The sequence below is a fragment of the Osmerus mordax genome, chromosome 7 (assembly GCF_038355195.1).
Source record: "Osmerus mordax isolate fOsmMor3 chromosome 7, fOsmMor3.pri, whole genome shotgun sequence".
NCBI classification, from domain to species: Eukaryota; Metazoa; Chordata; class Actinopteri; order Osmeriformes; family Osmeridae; genus Osmerus; species Osmerus mordax.
In genome coordinates, this window is record NC_090056.1 from 16,005,306 (window position 1) to 16,017,718 (window position 12,413).

Genomic DNA, 12,413 nt, shown 5'->3' on the forward strand with positions numbered 1-12,413 from the left:
GAAGACCTATCCCTTCAGCTGGGAGCCAGAGTGTTTGTCCAGACCCTCCCTCCTCTTTATACAGCCTTACACCACATAGTGGAGCCAGGGGAGGAATGAACATTACACCTGGAAAACCCCTCTGCCCTGGAGGCCAAAAGGCTGAAGATCAACACTCCACAGTAGCTTCCTGTCCCTTCCCTCATCCCCTTGACTCCTTCTACTCTGACAGTATTCGGCTGGACAGGTGGAATCTAGTTCCTGGACGACCCCTCATATTACCCCCACCCCCACCCCCCCTCGTCCTTTGCTTCCAGGCTTCTAACAGAAGACGGGTGGAGGAGCTGAGAAAAGGAGGCAAGTGTAGAGATGGGAATGCATCCAAGAGGGTTAGCAATAGCACACCACCAACACCCTGGACTGGGCCACTCAGTGTGAGTCACAGTGCTGGTATGTCCTGCTCTACTGTCCTGTGCTACTGAGTAGGGTGCAGAGTGCCAAAGCTGTAGTATGGTTACAGTCACAAGTTGTCACTGAAAAGACCCATTGTACTTTATGTGTGGACTGGACATCAATTAACATTATGCGTGGACTGGACATTTATTAAATATTCAAATGAGATTACGGTTTGTGACTGTCCTGTAACAACAGTCTGTATTTGGCTAGAATTGACATAATAAGGGAATGTGTGTGCAAAGTTCTGTTCTCATACACTGTAAACCACACCAGAAATTATACATCTATGAGCCGCAAGATGTCACTGTTCATTCAGTCTGTTCAAGGCTTAAGAATACAATATCATACACTGAGCAAATCCACAGGGTTGCTGCAATGCATTGTGGACTATTCAATCATATCACACTATAGATTGAGCCAATGTGGTTTCTGAGTACCTGATAAAGGTAAAATAAGGACAGATAAAAGTGTGATTTTAAATGTATATGTGTATTTAAATCTCAAAGTTCCGAGACATACCATTTCTCACATGTTCAGGGTTGGATCAAGATTCCTCTTACATATGTTTCACATTACATGTAACACAGTGTTCATTGGTGTGTGTTAAGGAGTGTGTGTGCGTCATTTAAAGAGATAGGAGGTGCTCTGCTACTAAATATTATCTGCATGCACGTGTGATGCAGATTACAGATGGCAGGGACTGTGTGTGAGCGTTTGTGTGTGCTTGTGTGTGTGTGTGTGTGTGTCTGCTCTGTGCGGTTCCTGTACCCTTTAGCTTCACAGAAAGCAGGCCAGAGGGTCAGGCAAGGCGAGGCTGTGTGGTTGGTAGCCTCCAACACTGCTTCTTTCCTAATGTCACTGGCCATGTTCTGCCCAGGTTGGTTTAGACGGTATTATAATGCTATTTATGTTTGTTGCTGTGTATGTTCTGCTAAGAAGAGATTTGCAGAAAGAAAGATTACACTTTTTATTGTGGTCATGCCATTGTGGTGGCGCTTGGATTCCTGGCCAGGCTAGGCACTCAGACATTTCTGTCCTCCTCCTCTGTGCTGGATTTGACAACAAAAGAGAATGCTGCTTGCATCTATAGAATGTGCATGGAGGCAGGGAAAGGGGGTGGGGCAGAGAGAGAAACTGAATGTGAGTGAGAGAGAGACATGCAGTGAGAGAGGGAGTCTGTAACGAGAGAGAGAGAAAGCTAGAGAGATATGCAGTGAGAGAGGGAGTCTGTAGAGAGAGCGCACAGGAGAGAGAGAGAGAAAGAAGGATTATTGCATGATTGGCTGGAGAGGGATTTAAACTCTGCCCACTTGGGCTGTTGATCAGCTCTCCTCTCTCAGTCTTTGTGTACGTTAGTCTGGGTTTAGGTGCCCCAGTGTCACCGTCAGCATTTGAGCGTTTGTATGCAGCTGAGCCTGGCTCTGCAGTTTGACCTTTACTGCACATTCCTTTCAGCTCTCATCAAAGCTGGCCAGGAGAAAGGGGGATTCGAGAGAGAGAGAAAAAGAGAGGGAGAGGGAGAGAGAGGGGGAGGGACTTAAGAGAAAGTGAGGGGATAGAGGGTCGAGAAGAAGGAAAGGAGAGGAGGAGTGTGCGCTGGAGTGTTTGTGCGTGTGGCGAGCAACTGTGAGGGGAGGAAAGCAACAAAAGACAAGAGTCCGTTGAGAAGATCTCACGTACAGCAGCAGCAGGAAGTAAGATGGATACTCTCATTCTCTTTCTAACTCTCTCTCGTGTGCACAACACGTCTGTCAGTGTTGCATGTGTTGCACTGCAGTAGTGACTTCCCAGTTGAATTGCTTTTTTAATGTGGACCACATTTGAAATAAGTCTTGTAAAGATGTACAAATGACATGTCTGTCTTTAGAACCTCAATCTAATTACAGTGCTGTAAGGTTGGGGTAAGCATAAGCCTGTTGTTGAATAATGCGAACATGTTAACTTGCTCAGGACAAATCAAACTACGCCCACGGTATTAATGTTACCCAATGCTGTTAGTTAAGTGAATTTATCCAGCCTTGAAAGCTACTGTCGGTAACTAACTAATCAAATCATCTGTCAAACATGTTTAAGTCATCATAAAACTGCAATAGTTTGTGTGTTAGTTTGAATTGATAGATGTTTACAAATGGACAGGTAATTTAGGATTTAGTTACCTGTTTATCATCTGCACATTTTCTTCTTGCCTGCCTGCTTTCCTGCCTGCCAGCTGGCCTGTTTGCCTCATGTTATCTTATCTATAGGGTATTTCATTTAAAGCCCTTTTCACACTGATAACATCTTTAATTTCTCCAGTACTCCAGACTGCTTGTTGGCTCCTGATGTGCTAGGCTGTTGTTAGGCTGGTTCTGGTTTTCTCCTCTCAGGCAGAGAGTAACAAATTCGCAGCTGCCGTCTGCCCAGACAGCACACATCTGTATTGACACAGGTTATGTAATATTCAGCCTGTGTTGAAGTTTACTGAGCAGGAAAGCTAGATGAGATGAGTTTATCTCTGCTGGGTTAGGTTGGGTTAATCATTTCTGAAGAGGTAGGGTACTATGTCTTGAGGTGTGTTTTTAGCTGAAAAATCAGTCTGATAGATTTAGTCTCCTGGTTTAGTTTGGGTGCACTGTATTTATTGTACTGACTATATTTAACACTAAAATACCATTCAACAGGTATAAGCGCAATATTTATGAATCATGGACTGGTAACTTGTGGAGTGTTATAAGTAGCATAATAACAGAATATTTTATGGGGGAAGATTGTGTTGTTCCTCTCAAAGGTAGACCCTAGGGACACAGCTACCACAGCAACTGAAGCCTCAACCCATCTTGGCACAAAACCATATTTCAAAAGGGCACACCTAGTGTCAGACCAAACAGCACCCTAAACCAGGCCAAAGGGCACCATCAATCGACAGAATTCCCAGCCAAGCTAAACAAGGCTTTGAGCCAGGCTCAACAATACTGAACTGGGCCAAACTCCCCCCATGCACTTTTTCAGCTCTAATTCACACAACAAGCAAGGGAGGGAGGAAGCAGGGAATGGTCTTGCTGACCGGACGGGCATTTTCTTTAACCAGTGATTTATTGTGTCACGACCCATCATGCACATAAACGGTAGCAAATGCACTGAAAACACCCCGTCCCTCAGTGATACTTGACAGACAGTGCTGTTCTGTATGGTTGAAACATGCTTGTGTCCATGCATTGCAGTTGGCTGGACTCATCTCTAAGATTGCTATCAGCAGTAGATGCATTAAGCGTCTGGTCTGGTCTGGCTTTGAGATGATCTCCAGCTTCCTGACATACTTAAGTCTTTGCATACACCGTCATGCAAAGACTTAAGTGGGTGCAATCAAATAAAATAACATGATTCTATCTGTTCAAAGCATGTAATTCTATCTTTTCTGACAATGTGACATACCATGAAAAATGAATGCATGTGAAACCAACAGGCCTGTGACAGATAGAGCTTGTCAATTGGCACTTTAAAGTCAGGAAGAAGAAGTTACTGACACGGTCACATGACTTTTCCGAACAAATAGCCCAGCCTGCAATTGTGAAGCAACAAAGGCCTTCTGACACACATGCACACGCACACACATGCTACCCACAGTACTCTTACATCAGACCATACTGGTATCACTTTCTATCATTCTCTTTTTTCCCAAATCCCCCTCTCTAGCATGTTGACTGTCGTGGCGGTGTGTGTGGGGCTGGTGGGCCTCCTGTACAGCCTTTACACCTGGTTGATTCCTGCAGCGGTCCAGTATAACTCCTGGTTGGCTTTGCTCTGGCATGATGTCATTGTGGAGAAGACTCTCAACGCCCTGACCAGTTCCACACGACCCCAGGTGGCCCTCACAAGACACACAAACACAAACAAACATACACCCTTCTTTGATAGTATTTGAGTTTCTCTCTGTCTACACCTCTTATCTCTCTCTGCCTCCCTCTCTCAGCGTCTCTTGCGTGCGGTTCAGAGGAAGGCGACCAAAGGTGACCCCCAGAGTGTCATCTCTGCCATCGACTACTTCTGCAGGAACTCTGAGTGGGCCATGAACGTAGGCGATGAAAAAGGTAGCTTCTCCTCCACACTCTGTCTCACTGATCCCTGAAGGCATGTCTGTCTGTCTGTTCCTCTCTTTCACTTTCTCTTTTTGTGTTCAGACATTCATCTCTCCATCTCTCTCTCTGTCTCTTGTGTGTAGGAATATATTGTCTGTCTGTCTACCTAGCTGTCTGTCTCTTTTTCTTTATCCTTGTGTATGAATCCTCCTCATGATTATAAATGAGAGAATGGCCTTGAGTCTTTCAGAATGTTCAATCCTCAAAAACGAATTGAATGAGCTGTTCTCTGTATCCATAATACAAGTGCTGTGTGTGGCTGCTGAACATGTGTGTGTGTATGTATGTGTGTGTGTGTGTGTGTGTGGGTGCGCTGTCTGTCTCTCCAGGGCCCATCCTGGACTCGGTAGTGTGTGAGGTGAGTCCAGCCACTGCGTTGGAGCTGGGCACCTACTGTGGGTACTCCAGTGTGCGTATCGCCAGGCTGCTGCCTGTGGGAACCAAGCTCATCACGCTGGAGTTCCACCCAGACTACGCCTGCATCGCCAGGCAGGTCATCCAGCATGCAGGCCTGGAGGACAAGGTGAGGAAAGGACAGATGTGCAGGATTAAATCCACCTATCTTCTCCCATTAGAGATGAGACCAAAGATCACATTTCTGAAGTTCTTTAATCCATTCCACATTCCTCAAAGTTGACTGGTTGTTGTCAACATGGTTTCAAGTTGTTCTGTTCAGATATCATCACCATGGTTATTGTGTTGTGTGTTTGTGTGTCTGTCGTATGTGTGTGTGTGTCATCAGATATTTCTGGTGGAGGGAGCCTCTGGTGACCTGATTCCTAAGATGGCCGACATGTTTGGGATAAGCACATTTGACTTTGTGTTCCTGGACCATTGGAAGGACCGCTACCTTCCAGACCTCAAGCTGCTGGAGGTAACAACCATAAAATGTATCTCAGACAACCACTCGTTCACCCCCTACCTCCTCTCATTCTTTATTTCTCCCACATATATGTTGTATTTGACAAACCTGACTTTTTTGTGACTGGGAAACTTTTATAATTTTTTTTAAAATACATACAGTAATAAATTGAGGGACACATATGTACTCTGTATGTATGTTTTCACATGGTAACCTTGGTAACACCTTAACTGATGCGACTGTACTTCTAGTTAGGGTGGGAGTCGAAGATCAGGTCTTATCAGGGTCACTGACCAGCATGGACCGTGCACTTCCTTGTTTACCCTCCCAGGAGTGTCAGCTGTTGAGGAAAGGCTCTGTCCTATTGGCTGACAATGTGATCTGCCCGGGGACACCGGACTACCTGGAATATGTGAGGAACAGCCCTCGCTACGAGAGCCGTTACTTCCAGTCTCACCTGGAGTACACCAAGGTTGAGGATGGCCTGGAGAAGTCTGTCTTCCTGGGATAACAGGTCTATGGCTCACCAGTGTGGGCGCATGCCTTGTGTGTGGGGGTGAGTGTGGATATGGATCAAACGTTCCTCTCTTATTGTACTTATGGTACACTTGAATAAGTGTTAAACAGCACTATGAAAGGAACAGATGGAAGTGGTCGGTCAGTATACATTCTCTATACATCAAGTGCACTGTACGTATGAGTAGGTGTCATGTGTTCAGTCACAATGCCTTTATGGTTTTCTACAAAACCGTGGTTTTGATGTTGTTTACCAGACAGAAGTCTATAGGGATATACAATCACCTTACTGATGCTTTTTCTCCTGCTGTCTTTTACAGAAATTTACATTTTGTCCTATAGTTATCGTTAAGATGTTGTTCCCACCATCCTATGACAAATGACTTTTGCTGACATATATAAACAATTTCTGTACATCACTGACATTTTCATAGATGTCATTAAAATGTTTTTATCAACCTCATTAGGGTGACTTTTGCTGTGGACCAACTTTGAATGATTGTTGTTACAAGTGATACAACACGTCACAACATAATAAACATGTTTCATATGCAAAGCTTTCCTCTTTCATCACAACTGTTTACTGTCAATATTTTTATTGACATTTGTTTATATTACAGAGGCACGGTTCAATGCAATTGTAAAGACAACCAATTCATGCACAGTCATTACAAATGTATAGCCATTAATAGGCCTTTGACAGAAAATGTTTAACCCTGCATATGTACTGGGCTACCTCACATCTGCCTCCCTGCCACAGAGGTATAAATACCTCCACACAACACCCCCCTCTGGTGTCTTTCTGACGAACGACACACAGTCCATTTTTAGCATTTGATCTGTGTAGATCTTTTGCCCTCAGCTCTGGCCCTTACTGCTATTGAAGATCTTGGCCAGCAACGACACGTTGGACTGGGATTTCTCCTGAATCACCTTGGCCTTGTCCTGGGCCTTCTGGAGGTTCTTCTTGGACAGGCCCTGCCTCTTCATGCGGCTCATCTGGATCTCATCCTCCGTCTTCCTCTGGGTGAAGTCCCAGGTCTTCTCCTCTACCGTCTCGCCCTTCCTCTCCCTCTGCTTCCTCCGCTTGTCCATGCCCTGACTCTTCTCCACGTTGGCCAGGTAGAAGTTGGTCTCGCGCTTGGCCTGGGAGATCTCGGTGCGGAGGCGCTGCTGGAGGACTGTATGCTCGTACGCCAGTCGTTCGCTCAGGTGGCACCACTGGAATCTGTGCAGGTACTGGACACAAAATGGCAGACAAACCCGACTTATGAATAGAATGTTAGCAATACTTAGAAATTGTTATCTACAGGTCGTACAATTTTAAACAAAGAATGTATAGGTTTGACGATGGACATTGTCATCACCTTGATGCACCACAGGTCGCTGTGGAAGCGGCTTCGTTTGCGGGCACCCATGGATGTGTTGTGGATGCTGGCTGCCACCCTCTTCGCCACACGTTTGTCCCTGAACTCCACCCAGCCCTCTGTAAAGCTGCAGGCTTTGGAGCCTGCTTTCTTCTTCTTCCTCTTCACTGAACGGTCTACAGAGGACAAGAACAGGAGGAATGATGGGGTGTGTGCTTCAAACTGCTGTAGAATTACCAAAATGTGTTCATAGTCTGAACTCAGCCTTTCGAAATGTCTGGATGAGGCATGGCTGGTATACTCACCCTCCGGCTGCAGAAAGACTCTGCCAATCTCCCCATAAACCCCCAACATGTTCCTCATGTGCTTGGGCCGTAACCTAGGAGGGATGTGACCTAGGTACACAATCCCTGGAAGAGTCTTCTTCCCTAGTGGAACTTTATATTTTTTTACTCCATTATCACCCTGTCCTTGCCGGGCCTTATCTATGTTTTCATCGTCTTCATCATCGTCGTCATCGTCGTTGTCTTCTCCATCAGTATCGTCCTCATCGTCATCCTCCTCCACAGTCTGGTTCTGTTCTCCAGAGTTATCAGCAGCTAACACGTCTTCCTCTGTCATCTGCGACTCCTCAACTTCGGTGGTCATCCTCTCCTTGCTTTCCATTTTTGACTGGGCAGGTTGTAGGGAATGAAACGGGTTGAATGAAATACGAAACTGTAATATTTACAGTCTTATATATGGGATAACTTTATTAAAATCAGACAGTGACAAACCGAAGTGCATCGCTACAACTGTCTGGCTTGCTAACAGATATAAACAGCTAGCTAGCTGGCTAGCATGCTTATTCTAGTAGCTAGCACTTGAGAACCACACAGAGCGGATAGTAAAAATACTGTCAGAAATATTTATAACAGCTTACCGTTTCTGAGGGCCTGGTTCAAAGCTGACAGAAAATACAATTGGAGGCCCATATAACTAGGTAGGTAGTAGACACGTTTAGATTACGAATATCCAGAAAAAAACAAGGTTTTTCACATGTGCCTGAGAGGAAGTCCATCAGAACTACAACTTCCGGTCCGTTATCCTCACAACGCCAGGTGGCGACATTATACTGTCAGTAAACTCGGTCCCACCACGATCCTAAATTATGAGTTAAATGTGTGTTTTTGAAGAATATTTTAAACCTGACTGCGCAATAAGTTAACGAGTTTCCAGATAGTGCCAGCTGACAGTGACATACAGGACAGATTTTTATACCTAAGATGACAAATGAAACACTCCCCAAAAGATGTTAACATGGGGAGCAACAAGACAGACCAATCCAATAACCCCAACACACACACACACACACACATAAATACAAACATGCATACGTACATGCACACACACAGACACCTGCGGGGCTGCACTGGTGCTTTGGTATGCAGGCCGTTTGTGGCTGTCGCATGCATGTAGATGCATTATTGAAGAGGATGACTGGGGTTGGCTAAGTGCTCTTCCTCCCTGTCAGTGGTCCGTCTATCTTATTTAAATAGAACTCTGAACATCCCCCAGTGGGAGTGGGGATACCACAGTCCATATCAGAGGCTTTTATATAAAATCGCAATGTTTGCAGAATGAAGAAAATGGAAGGTTCCATGGGAGTGATCTTTGGCCTTTGGTACATATAGAAGTGTGAAAATTCACGAGTAATGCTATTTATTGGTCCATACGTTAAATGGTCTTATATCAGTCAAGAAAATGATAGTTGTGTGAGTACATATTTGCATTGTAAACTGTTGAGAATAGTTTCCACCCTTATACTTATACAAGCCCTTTCATGATGCACAATTTACGGCCTTAACCCCTGAACATTCCATTGTCCTCTGCCACCAAATTGTATTTTTCCAAGTGATTGGAAGATGATTCCACAAATCATCCTGGCCTTGAGACAATTGAAACAGCTTCCAATTACAGAATACATTATGATAAAGTGATGTGTGACACAGGCAAGATGTCTGGCGGCAAAGCTGTAAGTCGTTGCTGTTGAGTCTGTTTGAGGCTTTTGGTGACTGACAGCCCCAGACATGGCTTTGACAGGCCACTATACAGCCAATATCTACGCATACAAAACAACTTCAGCATTTAGATGGAGGAAACTAGCTGCGACAAGCCAATAAAGGCAAGGAATAAGGAAGGAACCAGGAGAGAGAGAGAGGGAGGGAGCGTGGATGATATGTTGCCACATGAGATTTCAGGGCCAGGATTCAAAAAGGGCTGTGCGATCAGAGGGGGGTCTGAGGAATTATGGAATTAGGAAGGGAAACTAAAGAGAGAAGATTAAAAATGGGAGGTAGAAGGAAACAAAGACATTTGATTAAAGAGAGAGAGAGCATGAGAGAGAGAGAGAGAGAGAGAGAGGTGGAAGGATGAAGAGAGAGAGAAATTGTGAGAAAGAGATAAAAAGAGGTATGCATTTGCAGATATCTGCTTTGCTAGTTGTGTTTGAACGTCAGCAAATGTTTTCTTTTACAAGGATACTATGATATTTATCCCCAGAATGCATCAAAATAGGCATGGTGGTTTGGAAGGAGATAGAGACTCACACCAGGGAAGACATTGAGACACGTAAACAACAAGTCAAGAAAATATGACTGTTTAGTAAGATGTTTGGCTGAAATATTTAAAGTGATGATTTTAGTTGTTTAATGTGAAAATACAGTTAAAAAGCCAGGAAGACATACTTCCACTTCACTCTTCATTCACTTCCCTTTATTTACTCCTCAGTGGTGTTTTGTCCCTGCTGAGTGCAGTAGGGAAGAAGGCAACCATTTAAATATGAAAAGCTGTTACCATAGCAAACAGTTGACTATCAAAACTGTAAATATTTACCAGGAGAAGGATTCTGTTTTCTGGGAGCTGAGTCTTGTGATGTCGTGAGACAGGAGAGTGAAATAGGAGAACAAAGCTAAAAGTAAGCATGAGAAAGAGTGGTCTCTTTGTGTGTGTGTTTGTTTGTGTTTGTGTGCATCTGTGGATGTGAATGTGTGAGTGTGTGTATGGCATGGTGTAAACATCAAAGTGCTTCTCTGATGGGCCAAACAACAGGAGATAAATACTGAGCCATCTGTCTGGACTCCTGTGCCAGCAGTAGTTAGAGTCTCTCTCTCTCTCTCCCTCTCTCTCTCTCTCTCTCTCTCTCTCTCTCTCTCTCTCTCTCTCTCTCTCTCTCTCTCTCTCTCTCTCTCTCTCTCTCTCTCTCTCTCTCTCTCACACACACACACACACACACACACACACACCCACATACATACAAACGGCATCTAACAAACCATTAGGTGAGCCTTAGGTGTCCTCATTTCAAAGGTGATAAAGTCTGAGATTAACAATAGCGGTAGAGAGCTAAAGAATGAGGGATATTGAGGGAGTGAGGAGTGACTTGGGGAAAAGGATGAGGATGGAGAAAGAAGGAGTCTCCCTCTCTTTTACTTGGAAAGTGCAAAGGTACCGAGAGGCTTAAGGCGATGATGATTTATTTATTTACTGTTTTTGAATATTGATGGAGGAGGGAGGGTCGGCAGAGGAGGCAGCAGAGACATGGGGAGGGGAGAGACAAGGAGAGTCAGAAGAGACTAGGAGGAATAAGGGTGTGGGCGGGAGCAAGCGAGCGAGCGGGGACAGGGGAGTGGGAAGAGACTGGGACCGAAAGAAAGACAAGTAGACAGGAAGGAGTCAGGGGATGAAAGAGGAGCCAGAGGAAGACAGTGAGGACACTGGGGGAAGGGGGTGAGAGGCTGGGGGAGCATGGCAGACCTGGTTTGGGGGTTGGAGTAAGGCACTGAAAGAGTGGAGGGAGACAGGAGAGGAGAGAGAGTGGTATGTGTGGGGGAGAGTTGGTGTGTGTGCGGTTAAGAGATGAGTGTGGGTTGGGTAATGAGATGTCAACCTAATCCAGACCCCCTGTAGATTAGCAATAGTGAGGTAAAAGGCTCCGGTCAGCATCCAGCTCAATCTAACTATTCACAGCATGACACAGACACAGAGGTAAGGTGAGACAGATTCAGATCTCTGGTCTATGGAAGACTGGATCGTTGAGGCATCCACAGTACTGTATATATCCAGCATCAAGCATCACATGACAAATGTTCAAGGCCTGAGGTTCCAGGAACCAGTCAATAGACTGAGTGACTTCTGGTCAGGGATCCATAACTCAAGGTAACCTGTTACATTTCTTATCATAACTACTAAGATTTGTATATGTACTGTATTTTATGGTGTTGTGTAGTCCACCCCTAGTCCACCCCTTTCCCCACCATTTTGTGCATGCAGAGACACCGGTCCAAGTCACATCAGAACGGTCAAGACCAATGTCACCATCTCCTGAAACGGGCCCTCTCCTGTGCGCCACAGTAACACCATTGCCACCCCCTCTCCAACCTGAAACATATGCTTGTGTGTGTAGTGACCGAACCATCTATGCTTCATTACAGAGCGGTGGCATAATCTCCATGTACAGCAGCAGCACAGCTGGCTAAGCAGATCATCTTTTCTCCCTGGTTAGGTAAGCAGCAGCAACAAAAGACCAGCAGGCTAGTCATGCTAGATGGGATGGGAACTCTGAGCATGTCATTCAGGAGGACCACCCTCTATCTTTCTCTCTCCACTCTGGTGGAGACCACAGTGGCTTCCTCAGTACTCTCTCTCTGTCTCTCTCTCTCTGTCTCTCTCTGTCTCTCTCTCTCTCTCTCTCTCTCTCTCTCTCTCTCTCTCTCTCTCTCTCTCTCTCTCTCTCTCTCTGTGTGCTAAGCAGTGGAGCTTCAGTCTTAGAACCTCCTTCGAGCCCATGCATCATTAATGGCATCAGCCCCTGCCAACTTTAAAAATACAATCTCCATTACTTCTGTATGATTTAACCGGGACTGTCTGTGGCGTGCTCTTCCCAGCAACGTCAGTCAATGAGTCTCTACTTCTGCAAAGAGGCAGCCCTCTTTCAAGACTCAACGACCCCTCGTTGTTGTTGTAGTGTAGCAGTACACTAATAAAGTTGCAATAACTTTGTATTACCCCACATTCATACAGTGAGCTATGAGTAATGGAAAGATATTGGAATTGTAATTCTAAACTGGGGCTGTTGTC

The 12,413-nt window shown here is 45.1% G+C and overlaps 2 protein-coding genes across 2 annotated transcripts; one reads left to right on the top strand and one right to left on the bottom strand.

Moving 5' to 3' along the window:
• Positions 1 to 1,980: 1,980 nt before the first annotated feature.
• Positions 1,981 to 6,493, top strand: comta (catechol-O-methyltransferase a). Its single transcript, XM_067239408.1, has 6 exons — positions 1,981 to 2,129; positions 4,108 to 4,276; positions 4,385 to 4,502; positions 4,880 to 5,073; positions 5,293 to 5,424; positions 5,744 to 6,493. The coding sequence occupies exons 2-6, from the start codon at positions 4,109 to 4,111 to the stop codon at positions 5,921 to 5,923; spliced, it is 792 nt and encodes a 263-aa protein (XP_067095509.1). The 5' UTR covers positions 1,981 to 2,129; position 4,108; the 3' UTR covers positions 5,924 to 6,493.
• Positions 6,494 to 6,507: 14 nt separating this feature from the next.
• On the bottom strand, positions 6,508 to 8,345 carry abt1 (activator of basal transcription 1). The gene is made up of 4 exons (XM_067239407.1): positions 8,218 to 8,345; positions 7,601 to 7,967; positions 7,296 to 7,471; positions 6,508 to 7,167 (listed from the first exon to the last, which is right to left on the bottom strand). The coding sequence occupies exons 2-4, from the start codon at positions 7,959 to 7,961 to the stop codon at positions 6,787 to 6,789; spliced, it is 918 nt and encodes a 305-aa protein (XP_067095508.1). The 5' UTR covers positions 7,962 to 7,967; positions 8,218 to 8,345; the 3' UTR covers positions 6,508 to 6,786.
• Between the last annotated feature and the right edge of the window lie 4,068 nt (positions 8,346 to 12,413).

Coding starts and splice junctions, on each gene's coding strand:
- abt1 (XM_067239407.1), bottom strand. CDS start 7,961: ATGGAAAGCAAGGAGAGGATGACCACCGAAGTTGAGGAGTCGCAGATG. Junction 7,472..7,600: donor AGTCTTTCTGCAGCCGGAGG/GTGAGTATACCA, acceptor TGTCCTCTGTAG/ACCGTTCAGTGAAGAGGAAG. Junction 7,168..7,295: donor GCGACCTGTGGTGCATCAAG/GTGATGACAATG, acceptor TTTTGTGTCCAG/TACCTGCACAGATTCCAGTG.
- comta (XM_067239408.1), top strand. CDS start 4,109: ATGTTGACTGTCGTGGCGGTGTGTGTGGGGCTGGTGGGCCTCCTGTAC. Junction 4,277..4,384: donor CCAGTTCCACACGACCCCAG/GTGGCCCTCACA, acceptor TCCCTCTCTCAG/CGTCTCTTGCGTGCGGTTCA. Junction 4,503..4,879: donor GAACGTAGGCGATGAAAAAG/GTAGCTTCTCCT, acceptor CTGTCTCTCCAG/GGCCCATCCTGGACTCGGTA.